The 24,169-nt window shown below is 35.5% G+C and overlaps 1 protein-coding gene across 3 annotated transcripts in view; it reads left to right on the top strand.

Moving 5' to 3' along the window:
- Positions 1 to 24,169, top strand: part of LOC110640869 (protein NAP1) — a 53,153-nt gene that overhangs the window by 4,431 nt on the left and 24,553 nt on the right. For all 3 annotated transcript variants that reach the window (XM_021792435.2, XM_058130045.1, XM_058130044.1), the window contains exons 4-15: positions 6,954 to 7,034; positions 7,305 to 7,385; positions 7,516 to 7,598; positions 10,796 to 10,880; positions 12,093 to 12,218; positions 12,379 to 12,486; positions 13,066 to 13,110; positions 13,194 to 13,336; positions 15,046 to 15,178; positions 15,666 to 15,776; positions 16,001 to 16,079; positions 17,028 to 17,221. In XM_021792435.2, coding sequence (XP_021648127.2) covers positions 6,954 to 7,034; positions 7,305 to 7,385; positions 7,516 to 7,598; positions 10,796 to 10,880; positions 12,093 to 12,218; positions 12,379 to 12,486; positions 13,066 to 13,110; positions 13,194 to 13,336; positions 15,046 to 15,178; positions 15,666 to 15,776; positions 16,001 to 16,079; positions 17,028 to 17,221 — 1,269 coding nt within the window. The remainder of the gene's footprint in view (positions 1 to 6,953; positions 7,035 to 7,304; positions 7,386 to 7,515; positions 7,599 to 10,795; positions 10,881 to 12,092; positions 12,219 to 12,378; positions 12,487 to 13,065; positions 13,111 to 13,193; positions 13,337 to 15,045; positions 15,179 to 15,665; positions 15,777 to 16,000; positions 16,080 to 17,027; positions 17,222 to 24,169) is intronic.

Genomic DNA, 24,169 nt, shown 5'->3' with positions numbered 1-24,169 from the left:
TTGAGAAGGAGCGCATATATGATTTTCTTGCTGGGCTAAATGTGGAGTATGATTAGATTCGGGTCCAAGTACTCGGTAAGGATCCTTCGCCCACCTTAAGGCAGACATACTCTTATGTTCAGCTGGAAGAGAGCAGAAGGAGTGTCATGATCAATTCTACAGCTGTTGATAAGGCTGGGCTAGCTGCTAACTCCTTACGAGAACAGTCATATGGTCTATTAGATAAGGATCACTTGCATTGTGACTACTGTGGGAAATATTAGCACACCAAAGAACAATGTTGGAAGCTGCATGGCCGCCCAACTAAAGGTTGTGGAGGAAAAAGGATGGGATCTGCTAGATCACAAGTAAATGTATCTGAGGCTGTGAGTGTTTCTGAAGATACTTCTATCAGTGGGATATTTTCCAATGAAGAGGTACAGACTTTGAGATGATTCCTATCACAGCTTGAATTATAATCCACTACAGTTGCCTCTTCTAATTTCGTCAACTCACGTAATGCTTTTCTTGTCAATCATAATAATTCATTTTGGGTTATAGATTCTGGAGTAAACAAACATATGACAAGCTCTTCGAATAAATTCATATCCTATTCTCCATGTTCAGGCAAAAAAAAAGTCCGCACTGCGAATGTATCCTTATCTAATATTTCTGGAACAGGTTCTGTTAAATGCACTCCTACTATAAGTCTTAGTTCTGTCTTACATGTGCCTAGCTTTCCTATTAATCTTTTGTCTGTCAGTTCTATCACAAAAGCTCTCTACTGCAAAATTGAATTTTTTCCCACCCATTGTCTGTTTCAGGAGTTGATAACAGGGAGAACGATTGACAGTGGTAGATTGCAAGATGGGCTATATCTATTGAATGATTGTGTTGATCAAGCCATGTTGGGACAGTCTATGAGTGCTGAGGAAGAAATTATTCAGTGGTATAGGAGACTTGGACATCCTTCATTTACTGTTTTAGAGAAACCTTATCCTCTTTTGTTTAAGCAATGCAAAACTGAATTGTTAGTATGTGATGCTTGTGAGTTTGCTAAACATACTAGACAATCTTATCCTGTAATAAATAATAAGGCTTCAGTTCCTTTTATGACTATCCATTCTGATGTGTAGGGGCCTACTCAAACTGTGTTTTTATCAGGTTATAAATGGTTTGTGACATTGTTGCAGTACGTTAACTTGGGTATATCTGATGAAAGGGAAAAATGATGTATTTTCATGTTTTTACCAGTTTCACAAAATGATTAGCACCCAGTTTGATGCTTATGTTAAAATACTGAGAACTGATAATGGCACAGAGTATATGAATGGAGTTTTTCAGAAATATTTAAAGTCACACGGAATTTTGCATCAGACTAGTTGTGTTAATACTAGTGCTCAAAATGAAGTGTCTGCGAGAAAAAATAGACATTTACTTGAGGTTGCTAGGTCTCTTATGTTTACAATGAGTATTCCCATACCTTATTGGGGGATGCAATTCTTTCTGCTGCATATTTTATTAACAGGATGCTACTTCAGACTTTGGAGTTTAAGAGTCCTTTAGAGGTTTTGCAAGGTAAAAATTCATATACTATTCCTTCAGAGGTCTTTGGTTGTGTTTGCTTAGTTCATTAGCCTAATAGGGGGAAGTTAGAATATCGAGCCCTCAAGTGTGTCTTTGTTGGTTATTCCAGTACTCAGAAGGAGTATAAGTGTTACCACCCTCCTACACGGAAATATTTTGTGAGCATGGATGTTACCTTTAGGGAATCTAAATCTTATTTCCATCCACCTCTTCAGGGGGAGCATAGGAAGGGAGAAGATGTGTCTTTCCCTTTCCCTTTCCCTTCTTCTTTATGCTCTTTCAACTTTCAACTTCAAAGGAAAAATCTGGGTCTAAAGCCTATATCTAATAATGATACTCAGGGGGAGTCACCTAAATCTTGAGGGAGACTGAATGGACCAGATTTGAGAATCTATACTCGGCGGAATAAGACAGATATAGCCATCGAGTAGGAGACTGCTAATCAACCGGAATATCTGGATTCAATTTCTGAACATCCTGACGTATGTGATGAGTCTCCTTTGATTCCTGAAGAGTCTAATTTTAATTCTCAGTCTACTTTTCCTTCTTCTAATAATGATCTTGATATTCCTATTGCTCTCAGAAAAGGTGTTAGAACTTGTACTAAACATCCAATCTCTAACTTCATTTCCTATGATTCTTTGTCTCCATCCTATATAACCTTTCTATTGTTTGTTTCCTCTGCTTCTATTCCACAAGATTGGAAGAAAGCATGTCTTGATCCAAAATGGAAGGCAGCCTTGGTGGAGGAGATGAAAACTCTAGCAAAGAATGAGACATGAGAACTTGTTACTCTTCCACTGGGAAAAAAACCAGTTGGATGCAAGTGGGTGTTCACTGTGAAACATAGAGCGGATGGTTCAATTGAAAGGTATAAAGTTAGGCTGGTAGCAAAAGGTTTCACGCAGACGTATGGGGTAGATTACCAAGAAACATTTGCTCCTGTTGCTAAAATGAATATCATCAGAATTTTACTATCATGTGAAGTAAATCTTGAGTGGGATTTGCAGCAGTTTGATGTAAAAAATGTGTTTCTACATGGTGATTTGGAAGAAGAAGTATATATGGAAATCCCTCCAGGGTTTGAGAATGGAAAGACCAAAGGAAAAGTTTGCAGATTGAAGAAAGCACTGTATGGTTTAAAACAGTTACCTAGGGCATGGTTTGATAGGTTTAGTAAGGCTATGGTTTCTTTGGATACTGCTAAAGTAATGCTGATCACACCTTTTTTATAAAACGCTATAGGGGTAAGATCACTCTGCTTATTGTCTATGTGGATGATATTGTGGTAACTAGTGATGATAGGGAAGAAATGATTCATCTAAAGGAACAACTAGCACAGAAGTTTGAAATCAAAGATTTGAGAAGGCTAAAGTACTTTATTGAAATAGAGGTTGCCAGATCAGATAAAGGAATCTTTATTTCTCAAAGGAAGTACATACTAGATCTGTTGGAGGAAACAGGAATGCTAGGTTGTAAACTGGATCATGCTCAAAGGAAGTACATACTAGATCTGTCTGAGTCTCCCATTGAGGCAAATCACAAATTGTAAGCTGGAGTTGGAGAATCCGTGGATATTGAGAGATATTAGAGATTGGTTGGCAGACTGATTTACCTTTCGCATACCAGACCAGATATAGCATATGCAGTGGGTCTAGTGAGTCAGTATATGCATGATCCTCGTGAACCTCATTTGGAGGCTATTTTTCGCATCTTGCGATACTTAAAATCTACACCTAGGAAACGACTTTTTTTCTCAAAGCATGGCCATCTTCAGATTAAGGCCTTTACAGATGCAGATTGTGGTGGATCTCTTGATGATAAGAGATCGACATCTGGTTACTGTACTTTTGTTGATGGTAATCTAGTCACTTGGAGAAGCAAGAAGTAAAATGTGACAGCTAGATCCAGTGCAGAGGCTGAGTTTAGAGTAATGGCTCAAGGTATTTGTGAACTATTGTGGTTACGAAAGTTGATGGAGGAATTAAAGTTGATGGAGGAATTAAAATTGCTGGAAACTAGTGGTTTGTCCTTGTTCTGTGATAACAAAGCTGTCATCAGTACATTTCACAATCCAATTCAGCATGATCGGACTAAGCATATAGAGATTAATAGACACTTGATAAAAGAAAAAGTTGTCAATGGTTCCTTAAGTATCTCTTACGTAGGGTCGAAAAACCAGTTGGCTGATGTGTTCACTTACGGATTAAGTTGTAAGGGGTTTCATACCCTAGTTTGCAAGTTGGGCATGTGCAACATACATGAACCAACTTGAGGGAGAGTGTTAGAATCCCTCAATTAGTGTAAATCCCTTAATCAGTGTAAATTAGTTGTAAATTAGAATATAATTAGGAATCATTGTATTTATTGGCTATTTTTAGTTTCCTAGTTAGTCCTAACCTTTGTATATAAATTAGAATGCTTGTAAATCATTTTAGTATGAAGAAATATAAAAGAAAATTTTTCAAATTCTTTGTTTTCTACAGTATCTTCTGATTTTCATGAGATTCATGGGGAGGAAAAATTAAACTTGCTTCTTTACAACTCAATTATGGGGTAGCTGATTGTTTTTTGAATTTTCTGTGGAAAATTGGTAAATTCGTTATAGAACAAGAGTGAAAAAATTATTAGTGAGTGAATTTTATTATAAAAGTATTATGAAGAAAATTTCGATTATTTAAGAAAAAGTTGGATGGATACTATGTAGTATAAAACATCCAAGAATCAATTGGTTCTTTAAGATTTTCTGCAGGTACAAAGCTTGAAAGTCTAAAACCATTTCAACCATTCGAAATTAACTTCCAAACTGAAAACAGTGAGTGAAAGAATATGGGTGAGATCCAAAACAATTTTTTGAATTTGCAGCCTCTGTGTAAGTTTGCAGAAGTTGTTTATTAAAAGATGGGGGAAGATTTGGAAATTCTTGGAGATGAACCCTAGAATTTGAAACAGGATGAATTTAGAACTTGAATCTAGATTATGCAAGGCCAACTTTGCACGTGATGCCAAATTTCCACAAAGATCTAAACAATTCATAGAAAGAGAAATGAAAGATGTTCAGGCTCAAGAAATCGGGTAGCAAATTGAGGAAGAGGCAAATAAGACTTTTTGATAATGATAGCCAAGATATTGAAATTGATAAGGATGAATTATGGGTAGATCAAATTGTTGGATGTCAAGATGGACAAAAAAACCCTCAAGTCCCATAATCTCATTGAATTTTTAATTCTTGATAAGCTGCAAAATATTGATTTTACTGGGATTACTGACTTCCATTACATTATTGTCCTATATTGGGGAATATTGTAATTTGATGAAAGTTCAAGCAAAGGTATTTATGCTATGTTACTTTGTGAGGAAATTGAAGGCATGAAGATATTTGAAGTACTTATTTCTTTGGCATGGGAGATCACAATTTCTAGTTATAAACTTGAAGATGAGTTTTGTTTAAGTGGAGGGGTATGATGTGGGGGGTGTATAAAACAATTATAATTATAATATTATTTATAACAGAAATTTTGTAGTAGTAGTAAGTTAATTAGTTTATTTATTTTTTATTGTATGAAGATATAGGGAAACATGCAAAAAAATATCCTGAGATTTTGCACTTTGACACTTAGGGGTCTGTGGTTCAATTTTTTACAAAATGATACACTGAGTTACTAAGACTATAACACTTAGTTATGCTGATGTGACAGTGTGATTCTAATAAAGTAATACCTTTTAAAAGAAGTCTTGGATCCAACAAATAATATGAAAATTAAAAAAATTGAATTAACAATTTTTAATGACTCAAAGTGCAAAACTTCTTGGTACTTTTTTGTACTTTCTTTAAAATATTCCTATAGTTTTTAGCTTTTCTATTCTAGTAAGCTTATAATTAACATTCCTTTTTTTTTTTGAGAACGTAAAATAAAATCTTTGATTTAAAGGAGAAATAGTACAAATCAGAGGTACAAGACCTTGTTGCAATATTGAATAACCAGATATATGAACAACTATCTTGATTTGAAGACATAAATCGGGTTGTTGGAGCTTTTGGACAAGCCAAATGGCGGGAAGCATGCTCCACTCAACAATTTTTAGCCACTGTTTGATTCCATAGTTTTTTTGCAAGTCCTATATGATAATCACCAAAAATAAAATATGCTTAAAAAAAAAAAAAGACTTGCCCATCTTTTTGGACTATCAACCACACAATGAAGTAACAAACCATATAAAACATCCAAAAAAGAGGAGCACAAATACTCAAAAATTGAGGCAACAAATACAGATCAACTTCAAAGGAGGGTAGAGCTAATCATTATTGGCATAAAACCAAGAAAAACAAGAAAAGAAGAGAGGGCGAGTGGAGTAGAGGGAAAGGGGTGGAGAAGGAAGACTTTTAGAGAGAAGGAGCCTAATATAATTAGATTCTTACTCTTATAAATAGGTATTTTATTTTGTACTGTTTAGAGGGGGGGGGGGGGGATTGTTAAATTAAAGAAAATTTCAGTTCTTTTACATTCTAGTGGACAACAGAATTTCTCTTCCTTGTGGATTCAAGGATTTTTAAGCTTTAGATGTGTTCTCGGCTCTGGCCTTGTTTAACGCTTCTGTATAGCTTATTTATAGTTTTCCTTGTTGCTAAGCAAAATCAAACAGAAATTTTATGTAGCAAGAGTTTTGAAGGATTTTAGATGAAGAAAGTGTGAAACTGATGACTAGAGAAGAGGTTGAATGTAGGGGAAATGCAAGCTGGAGCTGGCAGCAAAAATCTAGCCTTTTATACATGTAACAGCTGTTAGTCATTATCATACTAGTAATGAACAAATGACAATCGCTACTAAGGCAAAAATTTTTTGCCTATAGTTAGGTAGTAATGGCACGCAGCCCTTCAAAAACTGTTAAATAATGGCTGTTATTTGAAATCATGTTATTAGCTATCATGATACATGTTAGGAATGTCTTGTGAGAAGCTGATGCAAGTTGATTTTGGCTAAATCAAAGGAAGAAAATAAGAAGAGAGAGCAATGGAGAAGGGAGAGATTATGTTGAAAGGAACAATCTTAGTGATTAATGTTGATTGATTATTAACAAACTCCTAATCATGGCAGCAAGGGAAACTTCCACCAACAGCTTCAACTAATCCTAACTGCTTATTATTGAATTGGACTTCATTACTGGATTTGATTGAACTTCAATTAGAAATGGGCTGAAGTCATATAGTTACGGCATTTTTCACATATTAGAAGCTATTAGGTTCATAGCCAATCTTTTGATGTGCTTCCATTTGGACTGCTCTGTCTCTGACGATGACATGGAAATTGATTGCTTTCTGATAATTACAGTGATTGCAAATCAACATTTATCTCTAATTGATGATAGCTTTCTTTTATGTTGACCAGCTGCTTATTGACTTGATGGCATTTCGGGAACAAGCTCTAAGACTTATATTGGATCTAAGTAGTACAGTCATTACCTTGTTGGTGAGTATCAAGATGCTGCTCCTTCATCACAATTTTTTTTTGACATTTTTTGTCTGAGATTACAAACAGTTGACCTCAAACGTCCAATGATATGTAGATGCTACATAGTTGTTGATGTGCATCAAAACCCATAAAGATGCTACACTTGCCTTCTCCCTAACACCTGCCAATAATTTTATTTTATTTTATTTATTCTAATATAAATGAACAGAAACATAACGGTCGTTTTTGCCCATGGTATCTCTGATAACTTGGCATGGTATTTTGCAGCCCCATCAGAACTCACTTATACTGCATGCATTTATGGATCTGTTTTGTTCCTTTGTCCGTGTTAACCTTTTCTCTGAGAAGGCAAGTCTTCTTTTTGTTTTGTTCTCCTTTAATTCTTTCTTATATATATATATATATATATACTTTTTTAATATCCTGTATTTGGGAACTTCCGTACATGTTTAACACTGAAATTTGTGCCCTCATGTAGATACCAAGAAAAATGATGCTACAAATGTATAATTTTCTTCATGCCATGTCAAGAAATGACAGAGACTGTGATTTCTATCATCGGTATGGAATGGTTTTTAGTTAATTATTGGAGTTATCATTGTGCGTCCTTCTAGATGGGACAATTATAATGAAACTGGCCATTATCCTCTTTTATGTCTTCATTATGCTTGGTTACAGCCTTTGCACCTTTTCATGTTATTTATTAATTGTAATAAGATAATGAATTTGAAGGATCTGCACTTTGTGCTCAGTCTTTTTTTTACTAGTTTCAAATAGTGAAACTAGACATTGGTTGGAGAGGACTAGACATTGGTTGGATAGTATATATTAAGAGATCATCCTCCTCTCCTTGACTGTCATACACAGATGATTGAGGAAAAAATGGAATGGACTAAAAAAATGTGACATCTGCAGAAACAAGATAACGATTAAGAGTATGAGAGAAACAACGGTACCCTTTTTGGAGCCGGGAGTACTCAAGGAAGACACATTTGAGAGATTTTGGATCCAATTTGGTAACCTGTGGACGAATATCACGCACAAAACAGGTACAACAAAAAATACGGGATTCAATAGGGAACAAAGATTTTGTAGGAAACAAAGCAGTATAAGGAATATCCCCATTAAGGACAGAAGATGGCATACGATTGATAAAAAAAATATGCCGTAGAAACTGCATCCGCCCAAAAGTGTTTAGGAACTTTCATCTGAAAAAGAAGAGCACGAGTTACCTTAAGAAGATGCCGATTTTTGCTTTCGGCCACGCCATTTTGGGATGGGGTATCCACATAGGAAGACTGATAAAGAATGCCGTTTTGTGTCATATAAGACTGAAATTGTGCTGAAAAGTATTCTTTGGCATTGTCACTTCTTAATATGCGCACAGAAATATTAAATTAAGTTTTGATTTCATTACAAAAGGCACAAAAGATAGAAAATAACTCAGAACGATTCTTCATTAAATATAACCAAGTAACACGAGAGTAATCATTAACAAAAATAACAAAATAACGAAATCCAGTTTTAGAAGTAACAGAACAAGGACCCCAAACATTAGAATGAACTAACTCAAAAGGGGATGAAGCCCGTTTATTGACTCTAGACAAAGAAGGCAAACGATGATGTTTTGCAAACTAACACGACTCACATTCTAGTACTGATGAAGATTGAAATTGAGGACACAGCTTCTTCATGGTAGACAAAGAGTGATGACCAAATCTACAATGAGCTTCAAGAGGTGTTAAGGCACTGGAGCAAACAAGCGACCGCGGTACATGATTTTCCAGAATGTAGAAACCACCTGACTCGTGTCCTTTATCAATAATCTGCTTCGTCGTAAGATCCTTAAACAAACACTGGTCAGGAAAAAAGGAAACAGAATAATTTAAGGTACGAGTAAGTTTACTAACAGAAAGTAGATTAAAAGACAATTTTGGTAGACACAAAACAGAAGACAAAGAAATTGACGAAGTCGGGTTTGCAGTTCCAGAATCCATGACACAAGAAGTAGAACCATCAGCTAAAGTAACAGTAGAGGAAGTGAGATTAGACTGAAAAGCAGATAGAAGACTAGAATTACCTGTCATGTGATCTGTCGCACCAGAATCAATAACCCATTTGGATAAAGAAGACACAAGGCATGTAGTGAATTTACCTGACTCAGCAATCGCAGTGACAGGGGAATTGGTAGGCTTTAGAGATGCCTGATACTGGGAAAATTTTGCAAAATCCTCTGCAGATACCTAAATAGTTTTCTCAGAGAAAGATACTGTAGAATTCTCTGCTGCCATATTTGCCATATGTGATCGTTGATTTTTCCTCTGAAGTTGCGGACAATTATATTTTGTATGGCCAGGCTCATGGCAATAATAATAAATGACTCTTCTTGAGTCTTGATTAGAACTAGCCTCTCCATTACGCTGATTACTTCTGTTGCCTGTAATTCCTCCTCTACTTCCTCTTCTATTACCCTGTTGTCCATTTAGATTACGGCTAATAAGAGCACTACTGGCAGGCTGCGAAGATTGGGTACTCTCTGTATGAAAGACCCGTGTGAATGTTTCATGCAAAGAGGAAATCTCAGAACTAGAGAGAATATGAGATTTAGCAGTCTCATACTCTGAAGAAAGGCCTGCAAGAAAACTTATAACAGCCAGTTGCTTCCGTTGGGCCTGCTGGACTTTCACATCAGGACTAAAAGGCAACAATACATTAAGTTCCTCATACACCCGTTTAAAATCCATAAAATAAGCCGTGAGAGACTTATCCTCTTTCTCAACACAGTAGAATGCCTTACAAACATCATAAATACGGGAGATATTCCCTTTACCAGAACACAGAAAATCTAAGTAATCCATCAATTCCTTAACAAATTCACAGTGATTAATTAAACTAATTACCTCACTGTGAATCGAGTTCCAAAGCTGCAAAAACAACCGAGCATCCTCCCTTAGCCAAGTTTGTCGTGTATCATCAGTGGGTGGATCTTTAGTAAGGTGATCATCCTTATCAATGCTACGCAAATAGACCCTAACAGTCTTACTCTACTCCAGGTAATTCGAACCATTAAGTTTGTGTTCCGTGATCTTAGTCATCACCGGAATCACATCAGAAATAACATTCTTATTGTCTGCCATTTGTTGAGACAAAGAAAACTAATTGAAACACTAATACAAAGTGCTTATAGCAGCAAAATAATCCAAAATCACAAATCAAGCAAATACCGAAATAGAATCTAAGAGTCAAACCTCAGAAGTCCTTTAATGGTGTACTGGATCAGGCAACAACACACAGTGGTGGAATGAGGGGGTTGAGGCGACGCCGACGATGTTGATCGGGGTCGAAACGGTCGGTCGGCAGCCAAGGTTTCTCCTGAGCTGGGTGGTGAGAACAAATAGTCACTCTAGATAGATGACCTGCTCTGATACCATGTAAAAAGAGATGAGTCTCCTTAATTTCAATTAATCTGTACATGGGTATATATATATACAATTGATTCCTATAATTGTCTTCTATTAATTAGGAAGAAATCCTAAATAGGAATACAGAATACAGAACATACAGAGAAATAATATAGTGATTGACTTTCCATAACATACTATTTTCATTCTCATCTCTGAAAGAGTTCATACTTGCATATAATCTTTTTTGATTTTTCTATTATCTGTTTCTAGCATGGTTGCTTCAATTTAATTTAAGGGGACATTGTTATGTGGCTGCTATTTTATCTTATACACAAATAAAAATCTGTATCTTAGGTTGGTTCAATTCATAGACTCCTATGATCCACCATTGAAAGGTTTACAAGAAGACCTTAATTTTGTCAGTCCACGCATTGGAGAGGTAATTTCTCTCTCTCTTTCCTAGAGATGATATATTAATGTTGATGTTAAAATTCTCTTTATGTTTTGGTGTCATAAGGTGTTACAGTTATAGCTTATTTTTATCTCATAAACTGCATAGTGGGAGGTTATTTGTAATAGCTTGTAGTTTTCTGCAAACTTTAAAGATAAGATCTCCACTTTTATTTCTTTTTTCTGTTATGCCTTAATGTTCATCTGTATATAGATAATAACTTATAAGAACAAGAACTAATTTTCTCTTTCTTGAAAATCATACTAGAAATAATTTTCTTTTCCTTGCAGATCATGCATTTTTTTATTTAGTTATGCCATTTCAAAATGATGTAGAATTTAGGATTATTGCATGTGATACTTAAGAGAGAAGCTAAACTAAGATAATCTAAGTTCTTGAGTTTTCACATTGAAGAATTTAGGAATTAGTCCAGATTTTTGTCTTAAATTTTATAAATTTTTGGGATGTTGTCTCTAAACAACTATACAAAATAAGTAATAACGACTACGAAAGCTTGTGCCTTCTAGTCACTTAGAGTTGCTCTCTGATGTTAAGTTGGAGCTGACATGAAACTATTTAGTTCATGCGTACATTGAGAGTGAAAGCGCCTACTGATATGACATGCGGGTCCTTCCATTTGGGGATCCTTTAAAAAAGTGGATCCCAGCTAAGGTTTACTAAAGCAATGAACTAATTGACAAGAGCCGTGTGTATAGTGGGTCCCATAAAAGCTAATTTTAGTAAGTTGGTAGAACATGGTTTTGTGAAAAATCTATTATCAAGCGCATCATTAGTGGTAGTGCTACTTGCCATTTTAGCATTGCATCAGCATTTTTCAACGCTTCAGGCCATATGTGGACTAATTACTTCCACCTTAATTTTGACTCATCATTGAATGTTAGCTAAACTGACCAGGTTATTGTTCAAGTACTTGATTATTGTTTAAGGACCATACCGCGAAAGTATATAAAAAATCTAGACTTATGCCAATAGATTTGGGAATTATTTTAATGTTTGAATTGTTGCTTCCGTGACCTGTAAGTTACGTGCTTTCTTCATATATCTATTTCGATATAAGCATTACCACTGATAATTAATTTTGATTATTGTGACCCTTCATTCTTTTCTACTTCTTCCTTTTTGTGTTATTAATAAATCCAATAATTTTCATTCTTGAAAACTTTCAATTTTATTCTATAGGTTTTAGAGGCCGTGGGTCCAATTATTTTCCTATGTACAGATACAAGGAAGCTCAGAAATGAGGGGTTTCTAAGTCCATACCATCCTAGATATCCAGATATACTTACAAATTCTGCTCACCCAATGGTAAGTACTATTCTTTTGGAAGACATTGAGATTTGTTGAGGAAATTCGTCATTAAGTTTGCCAAACTATTGCTACTACTTTTAGTCTTACTAATTTTCAGCACTTCTGTTAATTGCAATTGGCATTCCTAATTGCTTTCATGTTACTTTTCACATTTTAGAGGGCCCAAGATCTAGCAAATGTTACATATTACAGGGAATGGGTGCTGCTTGGATATCTTGTTTGTCCTGATGAGCTACTTCGTGTCACTAGCATCGATATTGCTCTGGTATGTCTCCCATGATTATTGGCTTTGATTCTCATTGAGTACATGATATCAGGAAGTGATAATAAAGTTGAAGTTAATTAAGAAATAATTCATTTATAAATTTAACCAATGATATTCAATTATTTGGTATTGATCTTTTTGGTTTGGTTAGTATTTTTTAAAAATTTCAGGTTTCAGTTATTGGTTCATTTTGTGGGTAAATTATGTTTGAAATAATTTATTTTTTTATTAATTATATACAATTATTACGTTTATTATTATCATATAAATTATACTTATAATATTTTTCATGTTTTAATAATAATTTATAAAATTATATTTTTTTAATTAATAAATGAAGCAAAATATTTATGTATATTTTTGGAATATTGCCTGTGGATTCTTAACATATGTATATAATTTTTAGCTGTGCACTTAAGAATATGATTTTTTATTACTTTTATGGGCGTGAAAGATTAGAAAGAATATATGGATGTACCTCCATGGTTCCTTCTACTGTTTTTTCATGGACATGAAAGCACTGTGTGATGTTTGTTTGTCATCTTACATTGATTTTATCTTGTTCAAAATGGTCTTCAGGTTGTACTGAAGGAAAATTTAATTCTTACACTATTCAGGGATGAGGTGAGCGGTGCTGTTTATTGTCAAACTCAAAACTGCATTCTCCATAGCAATATCTGATTTTCACTGAAATCTTGAATGTGCAGTATGTTTTATTGCATGAAGATTATCAGTTATATGTTTTGCCTCGGATATTAGAGTCAAAGAAGATGGCTAAATCTGGACGAGCTAAGCAAAAGGAAGCAGACTTGGAATACAGTGTGGCAAAGCAGGTTGAGAAAATGATAAGGTATAACTGATTGGATTTGATAGTTTTGATGCATTTGCTAAACTTGATTTCTCAATTTTACTTGAGCAAGTTGAATAAAGTCAAGAACAAGAGATACTTTCTTTTGGTTTTCTTTTCTAGAGCTGTGGATTTCAGTTAAATTATTTTCCTCTCTGAGATCTGGAAGTGGAAAGTAATATTTATATAAATGAGTTTCTTTCATGGTGAAATTGTCAAGGCCAAATTATGGAATTTGAAACTTTAGCATTGATCTTTATTGACTTAAAATTGGTCCTGGACTCCTTGTCAAAACCGATAATTTTTGTGAGGTTTGAAGACTTGATCTTGCTAGGATAAGTTACCAGAAGCAAACTTTGAAGAGGCAAATGCCATTTTTTAGCTTATATTTGGATTGAAGAAGCTTTAGGCTGTCTGTATCTCTTCTAGCAGAAATTAAAAAAAAATGTCACTATGTCTTTGAAGGCTTAGTTGAGTTGAGTTGAGTTGTATGTCTTTGAAGGCATATTTTAAGCTTCAGTGTTTATACTGAGTTCAACAGGATGATGGTGTAGAAGAGATTAATTTCCTAAATTCTAAACTGAATAGACATTTCCAATGTATATACAAAGGGTATATGTGAAAACAAATGTGAAAACAAAAGGAGAAAATATAGAGCCATTCATTGCAGTAATCACTCTAGCAGTATGTAAATTCTAGCATATAAAGATCAAATGCTCACTGTTGATAAAAGATTAAGATGTGAAGCTAGCAAACTGGAAAATTCCTGATCATTTATATATGTGCATTTTTGAGAACACTGGCCATTTATGTTCTAATAAGCTGAAAAGTGGACCAGTTCATTGCACTGAACATAAATTCCATTAGCATTAATATTACCTTGTATAATCCAGAGTCTTTGGGATTTTCTCTTTATGTATATAATTTTATGAAATGCGCAACCACTTGTTTGCTTCTTTCATGTTAAAATATTTGCAAGCATTATAGTTATTAAAGGCTCAAGGCATACTAAGGCGCCAAGTGAGTCCTAGAGTTTAGGCGCAAGGCACAAGGCGTAGGCATGCGCTTGACTGAGGTGAGGTGCAAAAGTAAAAAAAAAAATTAAAAATCCATAAAAGTCAAAGAAATATGAATATTCCATCAAACTTCAAATATAATGAAATTAAAAAATAATAATAACTAATAAGCAATCAAGTAATAATAATTTTGCATTCCAAATAAAATAAAAATAAACTTGCTAAAAGTTTTAGTTTGATAAGATTTTGATCGCTAGTTATCACTAGCGATACTAATTCTGAAAACTTCCTAGTGCGTTAATATAGGATTCTGATAGATCGACAAATATCTAATTTAAGTGGTAGTGTTTTTTGCCAACGGAAGTGTTCGCCAAAGGTGGAAATAAAGAAGACTTGGTTTTCCAGAGCCTTGTGCTTGGAAGAAGGGCACATGTCTAGGTGCATAAAGCATTAGGGTTGAAGCTTGGTGAGCGTTGAGCTTGAGGTGCACCTTTAATAACTATGGCAAGCATGCTACTGACATTTATTAGACAGCCCTCTTTCTCAAAAAAAAAAAAAAAAAAGAAAAGAGAAAGGAAGAATTATATTACTATACTGTATTCTTGTAGAGAAAAAGAAAAAAAAAAGAAAGAGAACAAACCAGCATGCCTACTGTTTCAGCATCAGTGTAATTTGGAAATTGATGAATCGTTGCAGTGAAGTACATGAACAAGCACTTGTATCATGTGATGCTATTCACAGTGAGAGAAGAATATTGTTAAAGCAAGAAATTGGAAGAATGGTGCTCTTTTTTACAGATCAGCCGAGTTTATTGGCACCGAACATCCAGGTAAGACTGTCCATAGACTCATTACAGACTTCTTCTAATAGGATTTGAAGTGATTCTCTTAATTTTGCATACACTTTTAAAGGTGTAGTAAAAAAACACATGTACCCAACCAATAGGCTATATTTCAAATCTTTCTGTCCTGTAAAAGGTGGGAAATACTTGTGTCCTGTGGTTCTGTGGCACTTGTTTTTAGTGAAAAATCCTTGGATTTGTCTCACTCGACATTTATGAAACAGTTGGTGAAGCCTTGGAAATTCCTAAAATTTATGTGCTCTGTTTTTTTATTTATTTATCAAAATAGAATGTAATAATCTTTAAAATAGTTTTCCTACTCTCTGTGATGTTCAGCTTGTGGTCATTAGAAAGTGGTGTCTTTGTCAGGCCCTTAGATTTCTCCCTTCAGTCATTAATTTACACATTTGTCCCAGAGTATAAATGGAATAATACTTGCTACAAATTTCCCCTGATCTGATGGTGTTCCTTACAGATGGTATTTTCTGCATTGGCTTTGGCCCAATCTGAAGTCATCTGGTATTTCCAACATGTAGGAATTGCACCATCAAAATCTAAAGCTGCTCGAGCGGTACCTGTGGACATAGTATGTCAGCTTCTCCCATGTATTGCTTAACTATATTACCATTGCATTTCTGTTATTATTTTGGTTGCCGGAATCCCCTAACAGAGCTGAATGGTGGAGAAGTATCTGCATGGCGAACCCTAAAGTCTAGTTTGGAACTGAGACTTAGTCAGTCATAAAGTAATAGGTTTGCTGACAAACTTGTGGAATGCTGTAACTTAAAGGGGTTTTATTTTTGGTTGCAGGATCCAAGTGATCCAACTATTGGTTTCTTACTAGATGGAATGGATCGTCTCTGTTGTTTAGTGCGCAAGTATATTGCAGGTTGGTATGGGAATATGTATGCAAAAATTAGTTCTTTTCCACAAGTGATATACTTTATATTGATTTTGAAATATGTGGATAATATAAATGAGACCTATATATAAAACAGTTAAATGCACATAAAATTGTTGCATTGCTCTTTCACAAGTGTTTTTTTTTTTAAATTTTCTTATTTACTTATTCTTTTTGTGGTTTGGGGGTGGGTGAAGCAATTGCGTTTTGTACTGACTGCTGAGATTTATAATCTTGATCGCCTGTATATTCTTCATGAATTGTAATGTTATTTCTCTTGAATTCCCACTTCCCTAGTTGTATGGTGTTTTAACCTTTTTAGGAAGGTCTGACTATGGCACCAATAACAGTCGATATAAAAGCTTTTGATGGTGCATATTTTCCTGAAGTGTGGGTGCATAGTTTCCTGAAGTGTTGGTGCTTGGGAAGGTTAAGTAGCTAAGAAGAGTGAAAGACTGCTCTCCTATCCATGCCACAGGAGGTCTAATATTTTTAATTCATTAATTGCAAACTGCAGCCCATGCATTTATCAGTAGAGCGAAGTGATGTAGATTTTTGGTCCATACTTTGTTATTGCATCACTTTTATTATTGGGTTTTTGGGAAACAGCTTTATCCAGCAATATTGTTCAGTGTAAATTTTTTTTTTGGTTTTATATGGGTGCTAACTTACGATTAAGGTTTCTTATATAAGAATACGGAGTAGTTATTAAATTTAATTCCAATTTATATTAACAGAGAGCAGAGTACTGGTTATTAGAGCTGGGAAAGTACTGATGTTATGAAAATTTGTTTGGCTTTCTCCATGATTTATATGTTCTCTTAAATATTAGTCATATGACTCTGAAGCTGCTATATGTTCTGCAATGCTCTTCTTTTCATTCACAGACCTCTCATATGGATTGCAATCTTTAAAGTTGTTTCATATCTAATGCAGCTATTCGAGGATATGCGTTATCATACCTTTCTTCATGTGCTGGTAGAATCCGCTTTTTGCTGGGAACTCCTGGAATGGTGGCTCTTGATATTGATGCTAGCTTGAAAGGGCTTTTACAACGGATTGTTCATCATCTTGAAAATATACCAAAACCACAGGGTGAAAATATTTCTGCCATCACGTGTGATCTATGTGTAAGAAATCTTTATAAACCATTCATTATATTTTTTAAGGTTAATACTTTCGGATTTCAACTGATACTGATTTGCTTTTAAAGTACCGCTTACTACAAGTAGAATTAGACATTGTGGTTAGACATGAATTCAGATAATGGGCATTACTTAACCTTAAATAACGGTTTTGGGGGTACCTTTGATTACCTCCAATACGCCACCACTATATATATATATATATATATATATATATATATATAGTAATGGATGTTACCGCCAAAATGTAACTGTAATGGCTGTTTATCTAACAGCCATTACCATGTAAAAGGTAATGTTTCAGTAGGCAGCAGGATACAGCTGCTGACACTCCAAACCACATAAGGGTATAAATAAACTGAATCGAGTTGAGTCGAGTTGAGCTTTGAAGAGCTCATGTGTGATTTGTCAAAATTTTTTCGAGCTTAGCTAAACTTGTGTCAAGCTCGAGCTGAATATCCATAAGCTCAAGCTTGGCTTGTTAAGAAAATGAGCTCTAAATGAGTTGAGCCAGGCTAGGCTTTTTTTCGAAATGAGTTTCTAGCAGCTCGTGAGTAGCTCGACTCATTATATATATATATATATATATATATATATATATATATATATATATATATATATATATATATATATGTAATCTTCAACCTGATTGAAAGGAATTCCACATTTTACTAAGCATAAGGGAACAATTATGTAGAAATGAGTATTCTTCATAATTTCCTTGAAAGAGGTTTATTATTTTTTTTGTTGGTTATATTTACAAATTTGTTGTTAAAACTTGGAACTTTTGCTATATTTACGATGGATTTCTTAATTTTAGTTGGCTCAATTAACCTTTGTTTAGTTTATGCATTTTGCAAATTTTTGAAAAAAATTTGTGCAATGATAGGCTATTACTGTTGTGTTGCCGCTCTATCATATGCCACTAACCATTATCGCGTCTGTGACCATGTTTTAAACCCATGTTACTGTATTACATGACTTGCATATTGAAGACAGATTCTCAATTGAGATGGTTGAAAAGATGTAATCAGTGGGTGTTGTTTGAGAAGATAACAACACTGTAAAGAAAGAAGAGAGTCTGTGCACGCTTTATTGCAAGTATTGCTGGTTTCACATGACAGCTTAAAGAAAGAAACTCCCTATTGAACACAATTACCATGTCCATGTTGCTTTGTCAGAGGAATAGGCTACTTAATCAGTGGTCTCAGTTAACAGGTGGTCCATAAGAGGATTTCTTTGTTAAGTATCTTGGCTGCTGAGTCACAACTTGAAGGAAACCTTTTCTTGTGGATCTCAGTTCCTCTAAGCCTTGGGACCTCCTTAAGAGGCTATGTAGGGCTACGGCATTTTATTTTGGGATAAAATGAAAGAAATATCAGCCTTAATGGCAGATACTAAACTGGAAGTGATGCATCCTTTTCTCACGTGTGACAATGTTATGGAAAGTCAATCACTATATTATTTCTCTGTATATTCTGTATTCCTATTTAGGATTTCTTTCTATTAGTAGAACATAATTATAGGAATCAATTGTATATATATACCCATGTACTTATTAATTGAAATTAAGGAGAATCATCTCTCTACATGGTATCAGTGCTGGTTCATTAAGGAATCTAAATATGGAATTTCTTTCCCGTCTATTTCTGGACTGAAACCCACTTACCTTAGGTCATCTATCTTGGGTGACTATTTATTCTCACCACCCAGCTCAGGAGAGTCCTTGGTTGCAGATCGGCCGTCCCCTCTGATCCGGTCGTCGGAATTCAAGCGCGTGAGGCTCACACGCTCAACTCAGGTTCTCGCCGTTTCTTCACTTGTTGACGTGTGGAGGTGCGTCCGCCGGCCATTTTGACTCTGATCAGTATCGCCGACGTCGCCTCAACCCCCTCATTCCACCATTGTGTGCTGTTGCCTGATCCAGTACACCGTTGAAGGACTTTTGAGGTTTGGCTCTCAGATCTTCCTTCGGTATTTGCTTAATTTGTGATTTTGGGTTATTTTGCGACTGTAAGCACTTTGGATAAGCATTTCGGTTAGTTTTCTTTGTCTCAACAAATGGCAGACAATAAGAAAGTTATTTCTAATGTGATTTCAGTGATGACTAAGATCACGAAACACAAACTTAATGGTTCGAATTACCTGGAGTGGAGTAAGACTTCTAGGATCTATTTGCGTAGCATTGATAAGGATGATCACCTCACTAAAGATCCACTTACTGATGATACACGGCAAACTTGGCTAAGGGAGGATGTTCGGTTGTTTTTATAGTTTCGAAAATCTATTCACAGTGAGATAATAAGTTTAATTAATCACTGTGAATTTGTTAAGGAATTTATGAATTACTTAGATTTTTTGTATTCTAGTAAAGGGAATATCTCTCATATTTATGATGTTTGTAAGGCATTCTACCGTGTTGAGAAAGAGGATAAATCTCTGGCGGCTTATTTTATGGATTTTAAACGGGTATATGAGGAACTTAATGTATTGTTGTCTTTTAATTCTGATGTGAAAGTTCAGCAGGCTCAACGGGAGCAACTGGGTGTTATGAGTTTTCTTGTAGGCCTTCCTTTAGAGTATGAGACTGCTAAATCTCAGATTCTCTCCAGTTCTGAGATTTCCTCTTTGCATGATACGTTCACACGGGTCCTTCGTACAGAGAGTATTCAATCTTCATAGCTTGTCAGTAGTGCTCTTATTAGCGGTAATCCAAATGGACAACAGGGTAATAGAAGAGGAAGTAGAGGAGGAATTACAGGCAATAGAGGTAATCAGCGTAATGGGGAGGCTATTCTAATAAGAACTCAAAAGGAATCATTTGTTATTATTTCCATGAGCCTGGCCATACAAAATATAATTGTCCGCAACTTCAGAGGAAAAATCAGCGATCACAGATGGCAAATATGGCAGCAGAGGATTATACAGTATCTTCCTCTGAGAAAACTGTTTTGGTATCTGCCGAGGATTTTGCATAGTTTTCCCAGTATCAGGTATCTCTAAAGCCTATCAATTCCCCTGTCATTGCTATCACTGAGTCAGATAAATCCACTACATGCCTTGTGTCTTTCTCATCCAAATGGGTTATTGATTCTGATGCCACAAATCACATGACAGGCAATTCTAGTTTTCTATCTGCTTTTCAGTCTAATCTCACTTCCTCTACTGTTACTTTGGCTGATGGTTCTACTTCTTGTGTCATGGGTTCTGGAACTGGGAACTCGAATTCGTCAATTTCTTTGTCATTTGTTTTGTGTTTACCAAAATTCTCTTTTAATCTACTTTTTGTTAGTAAACTTACTCGTAACTTAAATTTTTCTGTTTCATTTTTTCCTGACCAGTGTTTGTTTCAGGATCTTGCGACGAAGCAGATTATTGGTAGAGGACGTGAGTCAGGTGGTCTCTACATTCTGGAAAATCATGTAGCGCGGTCGCTTGTTTGCTCCAATACCTTAACACCTCTTGAAGCTCATTGTAGATTGGGCCATCCTTCTTTGTCTACCATGAAGAAGCTGTGTCCTCAGTTTCAGTCTTTATCAGTACTAGAATGTGAGTTTTGTCATTTTGCAAAACATCATCGTTTGCTTTCTGTATCTAGAGTCAATAAACGGGCTTCATCCCCTTTTGCGTTAGTTCATTCTGATGTTTGGGATCCTTGTTCTGTCACTTCTAAAATTGGATTTCGTTATTTTGTTATTTTTGTTGATGATTACTCTCGTGTTACATAGTTATATTTAATAAAGAATCGTTCTGAGTTTTCTATTTTTTGTGTCTTTTATAATGAAATCAAAACTCAATTTAATATTTCTGTGCGCATATTAAGAAGTGACAATGCCAAAGAATATTTTTCAGCACAATTTCAGTCTTATATGACATAAAATGATATTCTTCATCAGTCTTCCTGTGTTGATACCCTATCCCAAAATGGCGTGGCCGAAAGAAAAAATTGGCATCTTCTTGAGGTAGCTCGTGCTCCTCTTTTTCATATGAAAGTTCCCAAACACTTTTGGGCAGATGCAGTTTCTACGGCATATTTTTTGATCAATCGTATGCTGTTTTCCGTCCTTAATGGGGATATTCCTTATATTGCTTTGTTTCTTACAAAATCTTTGTTCCCTGTTGAATCCAGTATTTTTGGTTGTACCTGTTTTGTGCATGATGTTCGTCCACAGGTTACTAAATTGGATCTGAAGTTTCTCAAATGTGTCTTCCTTGGTGTTATGGAAAGTCAATCACTATGTTATGGAAAGTCAATCACTATATTATTTCTCTGTATATTCTGTATTCTGTATTCCTATTTAGGATTTCTTATTTAGGATTTCTTACTAATTAGTAGAAGACAATTATAGGAATCAATTGCATATATATACCCATGTACAGATTAATTGAAATGAATGAGAATCATCTCTTTCTATATGGTATCAGAGCAGGTCATCAATCTAGGGTGATTATTTGTTCTCACTACCCAGCTCAGGAGAGACCTTGGCTGCCGACCGGCCGTTTCAACCCCGATCAACATCGCCGGCGTTGCCTCAACCCACTCATTCCACCACTGTGTGCTGTTGCTTGATCCAGTATACCATTAAAGGACTTCTGAGGTTTGGCTCTCAGATCCTATTTCGGTATTTGCTTGATTTGTGATTTTGGATTATTTTGCTGCTATAAGCACTTTGGATTAGCGTTTCGGTTAGTTTTCTTTGTCTTAACAAATGGCAGACAATAAGAATGTTATTTCTGATGTGATTTCGGTGATGACTAAGATCACGGAACACAAACTTAATAGTTCGAATTACCTGGAGTGGAGTAAGACTGTTAGGGTCTATTTGCGTAGCATTGATAAGGATGGTCACCTTACTAAAGATCCACCCACTGATGTTACACGACAAACCTGGCTAAGGGAGGATGCTCGTTTGTTTTTGCAACTTCGGAACTCGATTCATAGTGAGGTAATTAGTTTAATTAATCACTGTGAATTTGTTAAGGAATTGATGGATTACTTAGATTTTTTGTATTCTGGTAAATGAAATATCTTCCGTATTTATGATGTTTGTAAGGCATTCTACCGTGCTAAGAAAGAGGATAAGTCTCTCACGGCTTATTTTATGGATTTTAAACGGGTATATGAGGAATTTAATGTATTGTTGCCTTTTAGTTCTGATGTGAAAGTTCAGCAGGCTCAACGGGAGCAACTGGGTGTTATGAGTTTTCTTGTAGGCCTTCCTTTAGAGTATGAGACTGCTAAATCTCAGATTCTCTCCAGTTTTAAGATTTCCTCTTTGCATGATACGTTCACACGGGTCCTTCGTACAGAGAGTATTCAATCTTCATAGCCTGTCAGTAGTGCTCTTATTAGCGGTAATCCAAATGGACGGCAGGGTAATAGAAGAGGAAGTAGAGGAGGAATTACAGGCAATAGAGGTAATCAGCGTAATGGGGAGGCTATTCTAATAAGAACTCAAAAGGAATCATTTGTTATTATTGCCATGAGCCTGGCCATACAAAATATAATTGTCCGCAACTTCAGAGGAAAAATCAGCGATCACAGATGGCAAATATGGCAACAGAGAATTCTACAGTGTCTTCCTCTGAGAAAACTATTTTGGTATCTGCAGAGGATTTTGCACAATTTTCCCAGTATCAGGCATCTCTAAAGCCTACTAGTTCCCCTGTCACTGCGATCGTTGAGTTAGGTAAATCCACTACATGCCTTGTGTCTTCTTCATCCAAATGGGTTATTGATTCTGGTGCGACAGATCACATGACAGGTAATTCTAGTCTTCTATTTGCTTTTCAGTCTAATCTCACTTCCTCTACTGTTACTTTAGCTGATGGTTCTACTTCTTGTGTCATGGGTTCTGGAACTACGAACCCGACTTCGTCAATTTCTTTGTCTTCTGTTTTGTGTCTACCAAAATTCTCTTTTAATCTATTTTCTGTTAGTAAACTTACTCGTACCTTAAATTATTCTGTTTCCTTTTTTTCTGACTAGTGTTTGTTTCAGGATCTTACGATGAAGCAGATTATTGGTAGAGGACGCGAGTCAGGTGGTCTCTGCATTTTGGAAAATCATGTACCGCGGTCGCTTGTTTGCTCCAGTACCTTAATACCTCTTGAGGCTCATTGTAGATTGAGTCATCCTTTTTTGTCTACCATGAATAAGCTGTGTCCTCAATTTCAGTCTTTATCAGTACTAGAATGTGATTCGTGTCAGTTTGCAAAACATCATCGTTTGTCTTCTGTGTCTAGAGTTAATAAACGGGCTTCATCCCCTTTCAAGTTAGTTCATTCTGATGTTTGGGGTCCTTATTCTGTTACATCTAAAACTGGATTTCGTTATTTTGTTACTTTTGTTGATGATTACTCTCGTGTTACTTGGTTATATTTAATGAAGAATCGTTCTGAGTTGTTTTCTATCTTTTGTGCCTTTTATAGTGAAATCAAAACTCAATTTAATATTTTTGTGCGCATATTAAGAAGTGACAATGCCAAAGAATACTTTTCAGCATAATTTCAGCCTTATATGACACAAAATGGCATTCTTCATCAGTCTTCCTGTGTGGATACCCCATCCCAAAATGGCGTGGCCGAAAGAAAAAAATCGTCATCTTCTTGAGGTAACTCGTGCTCTTCTTTTTCAGATGAAAGTACCTAAACACTTTTGGGCGGATGCAGTTTCTACGGCATGTTTTTTGATCAATCGTATGCCGTCTTCTGTCCTTAATGGGGATATTCCTTGTACTACTTTGTTTCCTTCCTACAAAATCTTTGTTCCCTATTGAACCTCGTATTTTTTGTTGTACCTGTTTTGTGCCTGATGTTCGTCCACAGGTTACTAAATTGGATCCAAAATCTCTCAAATGTGTCTTCCTTGGGTACTCCCGGCTCCAAAAAGGGTACCGTTGTTTCTCTCCTACTCTTAATCGTTATCTTGTT

Source organism: Hevea brasiliensis, chromosome 11 (assembly GCF_030052815.1).
Source record: "Hevea brasiliensis isolate MT/VB/25A 57/8 chromosome 11, ASM3005281v1, whole genome shotgun sequence".
In the NCBI taxonomy this organism is placed as follows: domain Eukaryota; kingdom Viridiplantae; phylum Streptophyta; class Magnoliopsida; order Malpighiales; family Euphorbiaceae; genus Hevea; species Hevea brasiliensis.
The sequence above is the reverse complement of the archived record's forward strand: the minus strand, read 5'-3'. Positions and strand labels throughout refer to the sequence as shown.